This window comes from Phaseolus vulgaris, chromosome 10 (assembly GCF_000499845.2).
Source record: "Phaseolus vulgaris cultivar G19833 chromosome 10, P. vulgaris v2.0, whole genome shotgun sequence".
NCBI classification, from domain to species: Eukaryota; Viridiplantae; Streptophyta; class Magnoliopsida; order Fabales; family Fabaceae; genus Phaseolus; species Phaseolus vulgaris.
This window is the reverse complement of record NC_023750.2, coordinates 9,427,205-9,442,318: the sequence shown is the minus strand read 5'-3', so window position 1 is coordinate 9,442,318 and position 15,114 is coordinate 9,427,205. Positions and strand designations below refer to the sequence as shown.

At 34.4% G+C, this 15,114-nt stretch overlaps 2 protein-coding genes across 4 annotated transcripts; one reads left to right on the top strand and one right to left on the bottom strand.

The window, feature by feature from the left end:
- The first annotated feature begins 4,078 nt into the window (after positions 1-4,078).
- LOC137818555 (bifunctional protein FolD 1, mitochondrial-like) lies at positions 4,079-7,768 on the top strand. Of its 2 annotated transcripts, none has more exons than XM_068622053.1 (6): positions 4,079-4,162; positions 4,651-4,848; positions 6,050-6,366; positions 6,789-7,025; positions 7,123-7,290; positions 7,366-7,768. In XM_068622053.1, the coding sequence occupies exons 2-6, from the start codon at positions 4,674-4,676 to the stop codon at positions 7,534-7,536; spliced, it is 1,068 nt and encodes a 355-aa protein (XP_068478154.1). In that variant the 5' UTR covers positions 4,079-4,162; positions 4,651-4,673; the 3' UTR covers positions 7,537-7,768. The 2 variants fall into 2 exon arrangements, with proteins under 2 accessions (XP_068478154.1, XP_068478155.1); XM_068622054.1 differs by having other exon boundaries at positions 4,096-4,162; positions 4,655-4,848.
- Positions 7,769-8,087: 319 nt separating this feature from the next.
- Positions 8,088-15,059, bottom strand: LOC137818554 (uncharacterized). Of its 2 annotated transcripts, none has more exons than XM_068622051.1 (15): positions 14,705-15,059; positions 14,462-14,589; positions 13,991-14,123; positions 13,192-13,348; positions 13,035-13,113; positions 12,690-12,730; positions 12,471-12,587; positions 11,631-11,711; positions 10,884-10,946; positions 10,759-10,810; positions 9,286-9,360; positions 9,142-9,189; positions 8,876-8,911; positions 8,717-8,791; positions 8,088-8,455 (listed from the first exon to the last, which is right to left on the bottom strand). In XM_068622051.1, the coding sequence occupies exons 1-15, from the start codon at positions 14,862-14,864 to the stop codon at positions 8,363-8,365; spliced, it is 1,338 nt and encodes a 445-aa protein (XP_068478152.1). In that variant the 5' UTR covers positions 14,865-15,059; the 3' UTR covers positions 8,088-8,362. The 2 variants fall into 2 exon arrangements, with proteins under 2 accessions (XP_068478152.1, XP_068478151.1); XM_068622050.1 differs by having other exon boundaries at positions 9,142-9,206; positions 9,288-9,360; positions 14,705-15,039.
- Positions 15,060-15,114: the final 55 nt, after the last annotated feature.

Here is a 15,114-nt window from a genome sequence, read left to right as displayed (position 1 = left end):
AAAAGGAGCAAAAATCGAGAGGAAGTGCATTTATGGCCAGGGAAGAATTTTTCATCACAGTTGTAGCATAACCCTAGGGCTCGTCTCTCTTGCATTTGTGAGGAGGATAAACGTTTGATGGGCATATGGGCTGGGGGTGTGCTGGTTCTCTTAGCGAATGAGGGAGTGGGGTTAGGGTGGTGATAGGTAGGTGCTGGAAATCGAATATGTTTAGGTTTAGAATCTCTGAGTTTGTCTTCAATAAGCTTAGCTAGACCTATGGCTTGGGCAATAGAATATGGGTTCAATATAGTAAGTTCTCTGCGGATTTCAACATTCAGACCAGAAATGAAACAATTAAGTATAGTTTCAGGAGTGAGACCCACCACACAATTGCATAAGCGTTCAAACCTGCCTTGGTATTCAGTGACCGACGTGGTTTGCTGGAGTTTGAACAACTCCACTTGATGATTGATATAGGTGGAGGGGCCAAAACGAAGCTCCAAAGCCCTTGTGAAGGAGTGCCAATCTGTGAGTAGGTGGTTATTGTGCAGCCATTTAAACCATGAGAGAGCGTCTCCCTGCATATGAAACCCCACCATAGGAATGCGTTGGTCCAACGGTATTTGATAGAAGGAGAAATATTGGTCCGCTTGAAAAAGCCAATCTAGTGGATTTGTACCGTCAAAGAAGGATAGGTTGAGTGTGGGTGGTCGTATGGAAGGGGTGTTGGGTGGTTGCTGGTTTGAGTGATTGGAATGAGGGCTACTTTGCTGGTTCATGTGTGGAATTTTAGCCTCCGTTGGAGTCAATAGAGCAACCTGATCCAGGATGGACGTGAATGTAGAGTGAAGGTGGTCATTTTGAGCCTCTAAGGTAGATTGTCTGCTAGTGTGTTCGGCCAGTTGGCTTTGGATGTTGGTGAGATTTGTTTGGATGTTGGCTAAGGCCTCGGTCAGATCTGTTGATGGAGGTTGGGGAGCCATGGTAGGAGCAATGAAAGCACCAAATTGTTAGGCTTCGCTACTGTTAATCTAAAACTAGGGTTACCAAAAACTTCTCTGCCTTCTTTTTCCTATTGCTTAGTCCCCTATAAGGGTAAAAAAGGGCCATGGGCCTTACAAAAACCTTTCAATAATAAAAACATACTAATAATAAAATGGCAGACATTTTCTAAGGACACATGAGTCTATCCTATTATAAAGTCCTTCATCCAGTTGGGCTGTCTTTTTGGTCTTGTGCTTGTGTATGGGCCCAGTCTAACATAAATAGTATCGGGTTTCAAAGAATCATTGGTAAGAAATTTGTGTTTCAGTCTTTGAAGGGAGTGCAAAAGACTTCAGACTCAGATTACTGGGAAAATATCATATGTTGCAGTTCATTGATTATGGCTGAAAAAAAAATTTGATTATGCCTGAAATACTTAGATCATTATTTGAAAAGTCTTTTATATTATGAACAATTATTTTTTTATTACTTTGTTAATCTCTCTTGATTTCCAAGTCTATTTAGCTGTTATTTTATTCTTTCTTCTCCCAATTTTTTATGCACCACCTTGCCATGTGAGCACCATTGTCTTCTCCATGTTAGGATCATAATAGGTGCAGCTTAGGTACGCTTTTTTTCTGTTAGGGATTGATTCTCAACTTCTGTTGATTTCTGCTATATTGCTTGCAGAACTAACCTACCCAAAAAATGAAATAGAAGTCAACAACTGTGTTTGAAAAGGTAGAAATATTGAATTACATACCCAATCTTTTTTTGTGATTTACATTTTACATTTAGCATTAGAATCACTGTTACGTATTGCAATTTTCAATATACTTGTGAAAGTTTAAACTGAATTTAACAGTTATTTTTGGAATTTCAATTTGATTGCTACAATAAGTATTATTATAAAAACCGTTACAGAGGTCATAAATATTCCAAATATATGTGGCAGTGTATCTGTTAGTTTAACTGGTCTACCTAGTGAGCTTGTACAGAAATTTGATTGCATGCAAAAAAGAAGCAATTTTCTGGTGTTCTGGTTTCAATTTTCAACCTCCTGGCAAAAACATTTGGTTTTATTAAAGAATCAGTACAAATATTTACCATGATTGGATTGGAACTCATGCCGGTAGGAACAATTCTGGCTGCTCTAAGCAGCCAGGTCGTGAAAACATCTAATGCAGACATTGATGTTTTATTGATAAAGAAGTTTCAAAGTCCTTTCAAAACACCTTCTTGATATTGCATCAGTCCTACAAGAACTACAACTTCACAATTTGAACAAGTCTCAAGTTGCAAGAGTTGCTCTGGAGTCTTGAATCAGATGTCAAAAAGGCGAATAGCTTGGTTGAGAAGTACAAGAACTGTGGCCACTTATACCGGCTGGTGAGGTGCAGATACAAAGTCATGGAGCTTGAACAAGTGACAAGGTATATTGGAAGGTCTCTCTGGCTGCACTGTCAATTGCAAACAGTCAACTCCTATCAAGAATATCTGATCAGGTTGACAGACTACAGAACGAGATTGCAAAAGGTGGAGTTTGAGGCTTTACAATCTCAGCTTCAAATTGTTGACAAGTTGAACCATGGAATTAGGGAGCAGAAACTAGATCAGACTTTGCAACTGACAAGCTTGACGAAATAGCAAGGGCAGTTGGGCAGGAAAGGGAGGAAGCAGCCAAGAGGAAAGAAAGAGTTGAGTTTATTTTTTCGGAGCAGATCATTGGCTATTATCGCGATATGTTGCAAGGGATTTTGAACAAGTTAAGATGCAATACTTTAAAAGGGTTCAAGATATGATTCAAGGGAAATATATATTATTTATACCACTTAACTCTTTTGTCCCATAAATGGAACTGTTAAGTCGATCGTGTCATAATGGATTAAACTTGCCTTACCTAATCAATGTTGTCTGTAGTAAGCGAAATTATGGTAATACATGCCTTGCAGCTTGTGGTTTCACATGTGTGTTTCATTGAATTATATGACTTTGGGTAATATTAACAAGTGAAATTTAAGTATTACTCAATCTCATAAAATCGATTTATAAATCGGTTTATAAAGTGAAATTTATACTTACTTATATACTATGTAATGTTTTAATCTTTAGTTAATATGGAGTCTCCAACACACTCCCTCATGCCGAGACTACCAACTCGTGCATGAGACTATATATGATAGGTGATCCAATAACGGTTTGATAGTAGATGATCTGCTAAGTCCAACAAACAATCGTTAAGATAAATTCTTATACTATATTAAAAGTATATAAAACTGACTTTTAAAAGTGATGTTGTTACATTTAGTTATATATTTGGTGTAATTTTCATTCTGATTCTACATTTTGAAAATCAGAATAGCGACAAGCACTTTCATAATGCTATGGTGTATTTTCACAATTCTGAATAAGGTTAGTGGTTAATTTTTTTTCTGATTGGTATTTGAAAAACAATTTGAAGATCATTTATAATTAATTATTTACATATATTTTATTTGAAGTGTTTAAAGTATTAATACAATTTTCAATTTGTTAAAATGATTTTTTATCATTTTTCAATTTTAATTTATATTCATTCTTTTTAAAATTAGAAAAAAGTATTTTAATAGTTTATTATATTATTTAATTAAATTTAATTTTGTTATCACATTAATAAACTCTATTACTAGTTTTCTCTGTTTTTTTTTTTAATTTTAATTTTCTTTTTTCTCCATCCAGATAATCTTCTTACGTATTCCACATTTTTTTCTTTTCTTTTTTCAGTGAAAAATATAAAACTACTTACATAAACATTTACACAAGTTATTTTGAATTAAAATAAAAAATATATATAGCATGAAAATAATTATAAAATTAATATGTAAAATATATAAATAAACATTTAGCATTATATAAATTTACAATTGTACAAAAACGTTAATATTTAACTATAGTTAAGCGTCACTTGTATAATGGAAATATTCAAATAATATTTTTAAATTGTGAATATGTTTAAATTATTTATCAAATATTAGAGTGATAATTTCGACTCATTTTATATATAAAAAATTAAATCAATCTTTTAAAATATAAAAGAGAAAACTGAATATATCTAAAAGAATATAAAAAATAGAATTGTTTTAAAGCGGAATCCTTTCCTGCAAAGGGCTTATCACCAGAAACTCACGACAATAGCTCCGAACAGTTGCTCAGTGAGGTGCCTTCGTTACTACCTTTTTCTGATTGCTTTCTTTGCCGTCAAATTCTTATTACAATGTTGGAATTCAGTTAATTTTGTAATTAGTTTTGTGTGTTTCGAGTTTAATTATGATATCACTGAAATGGTGGAGTGAAATCTACAATCTGTTCATTTTACTGTTGGAACGACAAATGCATCTGAACGTTACTTGTGTTTCATATATCAAATGCATCATGAAGGTCAAATTAGTTTAGCTACAACCTAAATTAAAGTTATATGGGTTAATGGGTATGCCTGGTTAGTCTAAAACATTTTAAACCTGTTAGCCAAATGGAAATTATCCTTGCTATGAATTTTGAGGCTGTTATTATGGCAGTGTAAAAGCCCCTTATGCATGTATTTGTTTCTTTCAATCACCCCAGTTAATTCTTAAACCTTGTATAGAAAAAGAGTAAAATACACACACACGTGTTCAGAGAATTGATTCCACTATAAACTTGCTACAGGCAGATGATAATTGGTGGCTGTTATGTGGACAAATTATCTAAGAAAGCGTCTTCCACTAACAATAAGGTCTCTTCATACCTTGAAAGGTAATCAATTAGACCAAATTTTAATGTCTCCACCTCTTGCATCTTTGGACCTTCCTGACATCTGGAGTCCTAATCCTTCATCTCGGATTATTCCAGCAATACATAAAAGCTGTAAGTAACTGAGTATCTTATTCCCTTGGAATGACTGTAATGTTTACATTTTTTGGCTCTCACCTTTTATCATTTTAGATGTTTGGTTTCTGTTCAAAACTTTTGTTTCTGACTTATTGAGTAAAAGCTTGGGTTTTACTGTCATTTGTTGACTCCTCCATTCAAATTCTTTTCCAATGTAAACCGCCTTGTCATTCTTTTTCTAATTATTGACAGATCAAGAGTGTCTATATTTGATTTCTTGGTTTATTCAATTTCATCAGTGTGTAATAACCATTTCCATTTCTTTAATGAATGTCAATTACTAGAAGTGATCTTCTTAAGACCTTTGAAGGAAAAGAAAGCTATATAAGCCACATGGTGGCTAGAAGAATGGCTTTGTCAGAGTCAAATGCTTAAGAAGAATACAACGTTACAAAAAACCATTGGATTAATTTATGAGAAATGCTAGGAACATACAGTTATGTTTGCCGTCATGAGATTGGAGGTTTCTTAGTCTATGATCCATAAGTTTGCTTTTCTTTTGCTAATGTTTAAAGCATGCAAGTAATTATATTTTTGAGCTATTGGTGCTCTACTACTTTTTACTGCAATTAGCATAGTCTGTTAGAGAATTTTTTTTGTCAAGTTTCCATTTGTTGCTGAATGGAGATGGATAAGGGTTTACCTTCACTTCCTGATGGTTATAGGCCGTATTGCTTTCCTTGTTATGGACGAGTTTTGCCTTCAAAGGTTTCCAATAAATGTGGCCTTTCTTTCATTTTCTTTGAAGGAAGATTTGGATTGACTTCAACTTATGGTCAGTGATGGGATAGCAGACTCTTCAATTGAGCCTTCCATGGTTCGGTTGGTGAGAATAACTAGAGATGGTTCAGATCGTGCTTTGATAACATGCGGAAAAAGAAAAATCTTTCACATATCTAAAACTGATACAATGTGCTAGAAACAGGAAGGGGAGACTAATTTTGTACATTAATCTGAATATTTGGAAATAATCTTTTCTACAAATGCTATATCTAAAATGGAAAGAAGGAAATGCAACAATATTCATATTGCATTAAATCCTAACATTAACTATACAAATCAAATCACATTATTTTGTTTGATTTCCATAGGTCAACTCCCATTTTCCTGAATTATGCATTCTTAATTTTTCATTTCATTCTGTAAGATATTGTGTTGAGATTGATGTTTGTCTCAGTTGATGACCACACTACTATAGTGCTTGATGGAAAGTTGATATCCATGGAAATCAGATCAAGAATAGCTGCTAAGGTGAGAGAAATGAAGAAATGCCTAGGAGAAATTCCTGGATTAGCCGTAATTTTAGTAGGCCAAAGAAGGGATTCTCGAACTTATGTTCGCAACAAGATAATGGCTTGTGAAGAAGTTGGAATAAAGTCTGTGGTGACTGAATTACCCACTGATTGTGCAGAAATGGATGTTCAAAATGCAATCATGAGATTTAACAAAGATCCATCCATTCATGGTATTCTTGTGCAACTCCCTCTACCAGAAGTAATTTCCTAATCTGCGCCCTACAATAAATTCCATGGGCTTTATTATTTGCTTGAGTGTTTATTCAGGAAAAGGATACTATTACAAATGTTTTAAAGCTATTTTCGAAATGGTCAGCCAATAAAATATTTCTTGAAGAGGGACATAAAAGTACAATTGTCTTTGGAAGGGAGGGGTTTAGCCTCTAAACGCAAAATTTATCACGTGAACGGTAAAAAAGTAAAACATTAAAAGCATTTTTGAAAATAACACATAGAAATCTCTTAGAAATTGGTTTCATTATTGTTAGACTATCAAAAGATGTATTTATTTTTTTCCGAATAACTAGTTTTCATGCTAGCTGTACATTCAATTGTGGATTAGCACACATTCTAATTAGCTGATTTAGTGTCTATGACTGGATGAAAAACGTTTGGGGACAGCATCTAGATGAGGAAAAGGTTCTGGATGCTTTATGTATTGAGAAAGACGTCGATGGTTTTCATCCCGTTAATATGGGGAATCTTGCCATAAATGGAAGGGACCCACTGTTTACTCCTTGTACTCCAAAGGGCTGCATTGAGTTATTGATCAGATCAGGAGTCGAGATAATGGGGAAGAAAGCCGTAGTGATAGGAAGAAGTAACATAGTTGGTTTGCCAACGTCCTTGTTATTGCAGGTAAAGTTGTGATTTCTGTTAAAAGCCCGAAATCATGGCTTATCTACATTTTCGTTTCCTTCTGCATGAATATGTAATATCGTTTGTATATTGGCAGAGACACCATGCAACAGTCACTGTTATACATGCCTTCACAGAAAACCCTGAACAGATCACCTCAGAAGCTGATATTATAGTTTCAGCTGCTGGAGTGCCTAATTTGGTCCGTGGTAACTGGATAAAACCTGGTGCAACTGTGATCGATGTTGGTACTACTCCTGTGGAGGTAAGCTGCTAATTAGGACTTGAGACAAAATTTCATATTTTGCTTTCACTAAGTATAAGAAAAAAATTGTTGCAGGATTCTGGCTGCGACGATGGTTATCGTCTCGTAGGTGACGTATGCCATGAAGAAGCCATAAAAGTGGCATCTGTTATTACTCCTGTGCCTGGCGGGGTTGGGCCCATGACCGTTGCTATGCTACTATACAACACTCTACTTTCTGCAAAACGCATGCTGAATTTTAATTGACCCTACCCGTTTCCAAAGAGCTATACTTCGTTCAAGGTCATTTTCAGCATGGATTGAGTTTTAAAACAGGAAAAAAATTTAACAATTTTGTAATGTGAATTTTCTTTGATTCGGATTATTGCAAGATAGCTGGTGTTCTACTGTTTACTCGTCAGGGCCATAGGATTTCTTTCAGCCAAAATGTATCAATTGAAGACCTTTAATTTAAATTAAAGTTAAAGAAAATTATCTATTGGTATGAATCCTTTTATAAATGAACTTTTTTACGGATTATAAAGGTTGTTATAGACGTATGCACTATAAAACATCTAAATGTTTCCTTGTTGGCAAGTTCAGCCGGAGGTCCTGAGTGCGGCATTACACCTATCTTTACATAAAAAAATTTCTATATTACACTAACTGATAAACATGGAAGTAATGAATTATCTTTGGCGCTTTAATTATAGCATTTTGGATCTCAATGCCATACCACGGCTAAATGCTTGCAAAATAAACTCGCCAAATCGGTTTCGAAATTGTAATTAACAGTTGGAACTTGAAACCATAACCAGTTGATTCTAACCTATCACCACTTGTTTCCACTGTGATTATGTTACTGGCATAAATGTAGAATATACATTAATTCACTGAAGTTACTTGTGCCCAATGTAGCACAATCACAGTTTGCTACAGGCTACAACCTTCAACCACACTGAATAACTAAATGTATAACAATTCTATACAGAAGATTAATTTTTCAGTTCCATTCCTCTTCCCTTCACAAATAAATAGGGTGTATATTGGAACATTTTTCTCTTTAGATTAAAATCAATAGAAAACGAATCAGCTATCCTGTCTCAACTTCTCCTTCATTCTTGTTTGAGTCGGACTGCACTGGCTCTGTCACAGGAGGTATACAATCTATCTTGTACCGTATAACCTACAGTCCATACATCAGAACGCACATCAGAAAGCCAATATATAGGAGGAAATAAGTGAAGGAATCCCAACACTTAAAAAAGACTTATGAAGCCAATATGTAGCAACAAACGAAATAAATCAGTCTACAATAACAATGAGCAGATCATGAGTGATAACTAAAGGAGAACCATAGCACAATAACACTGAACAGATCATGTGATAGCAATGACTAATACAGTTTACATCTCATTGAATCAGTCAACATGCCCATATACATTACCTTTTTGAAAAAGGTTGAATACGTGTTGTCCCAAATCAGTTTATAACTTCCAGCCATTAACGTGCAGAAGTTTCCCTAACATTATAGGCACAAAAGCTAAGTAATACATATAAAATGCCTAGTTAAGTGTATAAGCTGCAACAAACGTGACAAACTCACTTGGTCAGACTCATAACGGCGGGACGGTAACATCAGCTGTGTCATGTGTGATAATGAATCAGTCATCATAAAAGAAATGGAAATACAGACATCAGGTCAGGAAAGAGAAAAAACACAATAAAACAGAAAAAGGTGAAAATTGGCAGGGGCCTACAAAATTGAAGGCGAAAATGGCTGATGATGAAGAACAATAAGGGAAATGCTTCTGAAGAAACCTATACAGAATATGATACAGTTAATAAAAGTGTAACGCCATCCAAACTTACTGTTTTTTCCCCAGTAGGACTTACAAACTCCAAACTAAATCCAATATCCTGACAAATAAACAACAGAAAGATCAATATAGATTGATGCCTGTTGAAAATATCTTAACATTTTGAAATCAAGGTATAGCAGCACAACAGCAATACCATATTTATTTTGCCTTGTACCAATGAAAAGTCCCATGCAATGTATGAGTTTACAACATCAACAGAGAGCAAAACCTGAAGTAGAAAATAAAAGCATCATAAAAAAATAAAAAAGCAAACACTTTCTTTAGGTAATAATAACAAATAAAAAACACGGCACAGATTCATTCAATAAGGAATTTCAAATGAGATAAAAATAACACTAAATCATACACAAAATAACAAAAAGAGCATGCTCTGTGCAAGAAAACAATTTATAAATTAATTAAAATGGTAAGCATTATTCCCAAACATGCTAGTGGCTATACTAATAGACCTATATGAGAATGTTGTGTACAAAAAGGCCTATGTGCATGTTTGGAACAGTTTTTCTAGAGGAAATTATCTTTTAGAAGTGAAAGTTCTCCCAGTAAACCAGGAAAAAGATATTCACGTGATTGTGAATTATAAGTGCTGTAACTAGTTAGAATGCTTGCTCAGGATAGGACTATTATATCCAAATTATGTACAGAGCATAAGGCTTCTAAGAGAAGCTAACATACAGCCAACTGACGGTAGTCAGACCTAACTGTAACTAACAGAATGTTTCTAGTGAAAGCATCAGCCTCACACAAAAATTTGCTAGGTTTTAAATAAGCCTATAAAATGTCCGCCCTGCATATTTAGCCAAACAACATTAAAAGTCCGAGTCTAATTTAAAATGAAAAGGCTAAGAGGTACAATACATCACGTAGCTCTTGGTTTGATCCCAAGCCCCCCTCCCCATTTCCCCTCTATTTGTGAAAGGTGTTGTTCTTCCTGTCCCATCTATCACCATTTATTGGCTGTACCACCTCTGATCTGTTTCTGCAGGCTTGTGATCTTCTCCGCTTTGCTTCACGGCCTCCATTCTTAAAATCTTTTGATTTTGGGAGTACCATACCGTTCACAGCATAATGTTTTGATTTGTTCATTTCGTGTACATAAACTATGTCAATATAGTTTTTTTTATTAATGATATAAACACCTTCAATTTTGGATTCTTTTAGAGATGTACACGCTCAGCTTATATTTAATGGTTGTACCGCCTCTAACTGTTTGCGGGCTTGTGATTTCCTCTGTTCTGCTTCAAGACCTCACATGTTAAAATCTTTTCTTTGTGTACTTTGTAGTTCACAAAGCAATGTTATTGATTTGTACATTTAGTCTTATGGTTAATGTGTATCTAGACTGTCACTATGGCTTTTTACTACTAATGATGAAAACACCTTCAATTTTGAATTTTTTTAGTAGTTGTATTGTATGTGTTCAATATATTATTTTTGTATGCATATAGTCAATATTGCAATGACCCACTCTTGACTACCCATCAATAGAGTCTTTTTTGCCACTATCCAGGATTGACAACTATAGTCGTACCCGTGCTTGCAGATATAACATGTCATAATAACAAAAGAGAAAGACAAGTTAATCAAATTTTCACAAGTCTTATACCTCGTAAGTTTTCCCAGCTGGAATATTGATCTCTTTGTAGTCATCATTTTTCCTGAAATGAACAAACTAGAAAATTGACATGAAAATAGAGAAAATAGTACAATAAAGCAATATTTGATATTTACCTTGCTTCCAATGCACCAACGACCTCTGCTGAAATGAAGAATGGTGCATTTGCAAATACCTCGCTGATAAAAAAAGACAACAGCAGGTTAATCAACAAGAATTTGAAATCTAGCAAGGTGAGAACAAATACAGATTTCTTATTGAAGATTCTTAACAACCACTTCAACCTATAAGCTTAGGTTGTTAGGGGGAGCCAGATGCAGAGCAAAATATAGAGAAAGGGAACAATTGAACACATATGGCTTAGACCTCAGTTGAAAACACTATGATTGATGTGATGCATCATTAGGCAGTTTATTAAAGTTACAGATCTGAATCATTAGTGTTGTAACTTGTAGCTATTGCCGTTCCTCTCATGGATTTTCCCAACTTACATCCTTGCAGTGAATAACATATTAAGTGATGTTGGATTAATCTAAAACTCTGTAAATAGTATATATATGGTAGAAACTTCTAATACAACATAGGGTTATTAAGAAGTCATTGAATGGTGTGAGCCTGTGTATGAAATTTTAAAATTAAACATTTTTAGAACATATAACCAGCTGTATTTGGAAAGCCACTGTCTCAAAATATCAATGCATAAACAATGATAAACTGTAGAGGATTTCCTTGCATCCTGTGAGGAAACCAATATTGTGTAATAAAAGATACTGGCCAAGTAGACAACAATTTTGCATGATTATATTAACAATGAATACAAAAAGTTAAATCATGAGAAATATCAAAGATGAGCATTACTGTACCTGATAAATGTCAAAAACCTTTTTAACTCTGTGGTGTAGACATCAACAGCTTGTTCCAAGATAGCAATCTGTTCCCTTTTTCTGTCAGAGAAGATAGGGTATTACAAAAGTGTTCCACGTTATAAAAGAATTCAAAACACATTGTCCATGTAAGAAATTAAAAAGTCTATCAATCTCTCTGAACACTATAAGAATTCCTATACACAGTCCGTGAGCTGACACCAAAAGGAAGCATGATGTCCAAATCTATATAGTGATAAAAATAATCTTCAAACTCAGAAAAGTTCTAAAATATCACTAAAGCAAAAAAACCATATAAAAGAAAACAGGGAACAAATCCACAAGACAGTCATGCTTATATCAAATCCATGACATGACTCAACTCAGGTTAAAAAATGAGTAGTGTTTGTTACGTTGAACAAACTTATTATATTAGAAATATCTTTAACTCATACAATGTCTTACAATTGCAAAAACCCAAGACAAACTATCATGGCTAAAGCCAGAAGTGGCAGACACCATGATGTTTGAAGCCGTAACAATCATATATAGGAAAGATGATCGTCAACCGAGAAGTTCTTCCTTTCAATAACCAATTGACGTTTATCCAAGTTACTTGCAATCAAATCTAAACAATAAAACTCAGAAGTTGTGTAATCACATTTTTCTATTTGGTAGTCATTTCCAAACCTAGAAGAGGATCCCAGTAAATCATGTTGTATTCCAAGATATTAGACTTTACATAATTGCTTGTCCTCAATATACATAGAAATAAGAGTGATATGACAAAATCAATCATAAAACCCAACGACTAAACTATCAAAAAGAGAGGTATCTCACAACTTCTTAGTATCATATCGTGCCCATGATATTGAAAGGAAGAGTCGAACAGAAAGAATCATAGAGGTGAGGCTGTACAAGGGTGGTCCATATCGTTGACGTTGTTCCTCCATGGGCCTGCCAGTAGATAAGAGTTCTCATATGAATCTTATTAATTATTATCATATACAGATAGGAAGAGAGAAAACTTGAACAACATTGAAAACAATAATTTTGTACCCATCGTCATCATTTATCTGGCGAGTAAAATCAAGTAATACCTACAACTCAGAAAAATGTCTTAGAATGAGTTTAAGATAACCAAAACCTATCCAAGTAAATAGAATTTAGTTCAAACACAAACAAAATCAAAAAAATACAGATGATGATATCAGTAACAAATTAAGATTATAAGAAAAACCTGAAAGAAGGAGCTAGACCCATTATTTTAAAACATTGAAATAAAATGCATAAGCTAAAACCAGTCACATAAACTGATTTAAGTAGACAAAATGAATGAATGGATGCCAAACAGCAAAAACATAAAAGCACAATCTTGTATTAAACAATTTATGATAGCCATACCTGAGGTACCCCAACAAGGTACTTCACAAGTGTTTTATAGACTCCTGTTGCAGACCCAAGCTGGGCTAATTGCCTTCTCCTGTAATAGGTAAGTTGTTTAATATATTTCTTGTATCTATTCATGCACAGCCAACCTGTAAAAAGGGTTAAGTCTCACCTGTCCATTTGTTGTTTCCACAGTAAAGCATATCGATCGCATATGCTACCACCAGAATTTACCAATGTATCAACCTCTGCTTGCTTATTCCTCTCTGAGCGTTCCCGTTGTTGTCTAAGTAGTGTTCCTCGAAAATCTTGAGGCAAATATGTCATAACTGCATATAAATTTTGTTGAGTTAGAGAATAAAGAGGTACATTGGAATATATGAAAAATATACAATAGTATTTCAATTATATTTTAGAACATCTTAAGATCAGTTTCCATATTATCTCCTAGGATTGGCGAACATATTACTATCTAATGGTTTTTTTCATTATTTAGTTTGGACTATCATCTTATATTAGTATAAGTATTGTGACTTCCTAATCAGGGGTGTAACAGTACCCTCCCACGAACTAAGACTATGTAGTTCGATTTGTTTATTTAAAGAATTTTATTTTGACAAGCTTACAATTTAGTAAGCTTTAGCTTGAGGGGGGGTGTTAAAATATAAGAAATATCTCCTTATAGGCTAATAATTCTAACTTCATTACCTAAGCTACAACGAATCTAGACATCTTGGAAAGTGGAACAGGTTTATTCTTATGTAGTTCGCATTTGCAACATTTTATAGACTTAGAGTTTCCTTTATGATTTCCACGAATATGAATTATATAAAATAACTGCAGTGTAGAAACAAAAGCCAAAAAAAAGCAAGCAAAATGAACTTTACTACAGCTAATTGAAATTGATGCTAAGGAAATTAGAAGCTTTTCATCAATTGAAAACAAGCATTCAAGGCAAGGCAAGGCAGTACCTGTGTAAAATACATGTTCAGCATTTTTTATTTGGAAAGATTCTACAGCCTTCAATGCATTATAAAGTTTATCTTTCAGCTGCCCAAATGTAAGGGCAAACTCAACACTGTCAGGTGCGGACTGCTGCTTCAGCTGTATCCATAAAATACTTGTTTTTACTTCAAATGTAAACAGTGAAGTGTGTGTTTTAGGAACACATAATATTCAACGCTACAATTATGGATACAAATAACGAAAGATAATCCCTAATTTCTAGTTATACATCTTTCCATATTCCCCTATTTGCATAGAATAAATCTTCAACAAAATCATTTTACATGAACTTTACAAAATTTAATATGAGGTAAAACAAATGAAATGTTGAAGGGAAACTCTGAAGTTATTCTGTCCTGTATTCATATGTTGCAAACAGTGCCTGTATAAACTTCAGATAAAGAAAGGGAAAATGGATTTAAGAAAATATACAGTACCACTTCTGGCCAATTAGAACTTTCAAGTAAAAAAATTGTTTCTTCAATATACTCTCGATTCTTCCACATGTTCTCGTCAATTTTATGCGGAGGTAACCGATCAGCTTCTTCGATTAAGACGGCTTCTCCTGGAGCGAAATCAAGGACCAAATAAGGATCGAAAAAGTATGTGAGCAATAGACAGTGCAATGTTTGCATTACAGTTGAAGAGCACGCAGTAGAGAAGGGGGAAGAGGAAAAAACCTTGGGTAGGAGGATGCTGAGTGAGGAAATCATTAGCCAGTGAACGAATCTGAGAGGAAAGTCGAGTGACATCAGCAGAAAGGGGAGTGAAAGGGTGTTTGTCGTAATAAGAGGCGAGAAAGGCCCTAGTTATGGGCACCAGACCCTCGGTGGAAGCCATCGGAATTGGAGGATCGGTCCAGAAGAGATGAGATCAGCCCCGTTTCTGGTTTCTTCTATTCTCTTTGACCCATGCTCCAACCGGAAGTCGGCGCCACTGGATTAAACAACAACCGTCACCGCAGCCCCCACTGAATATCTATTTTTATTTTTATTTTTCTACGATTTTAGGTTTTACAATTGTTATTATATCTTCAAGTTTATATACAGTATATTTATTTATTTTTATTCAACTGAATTTTAAAGATTTA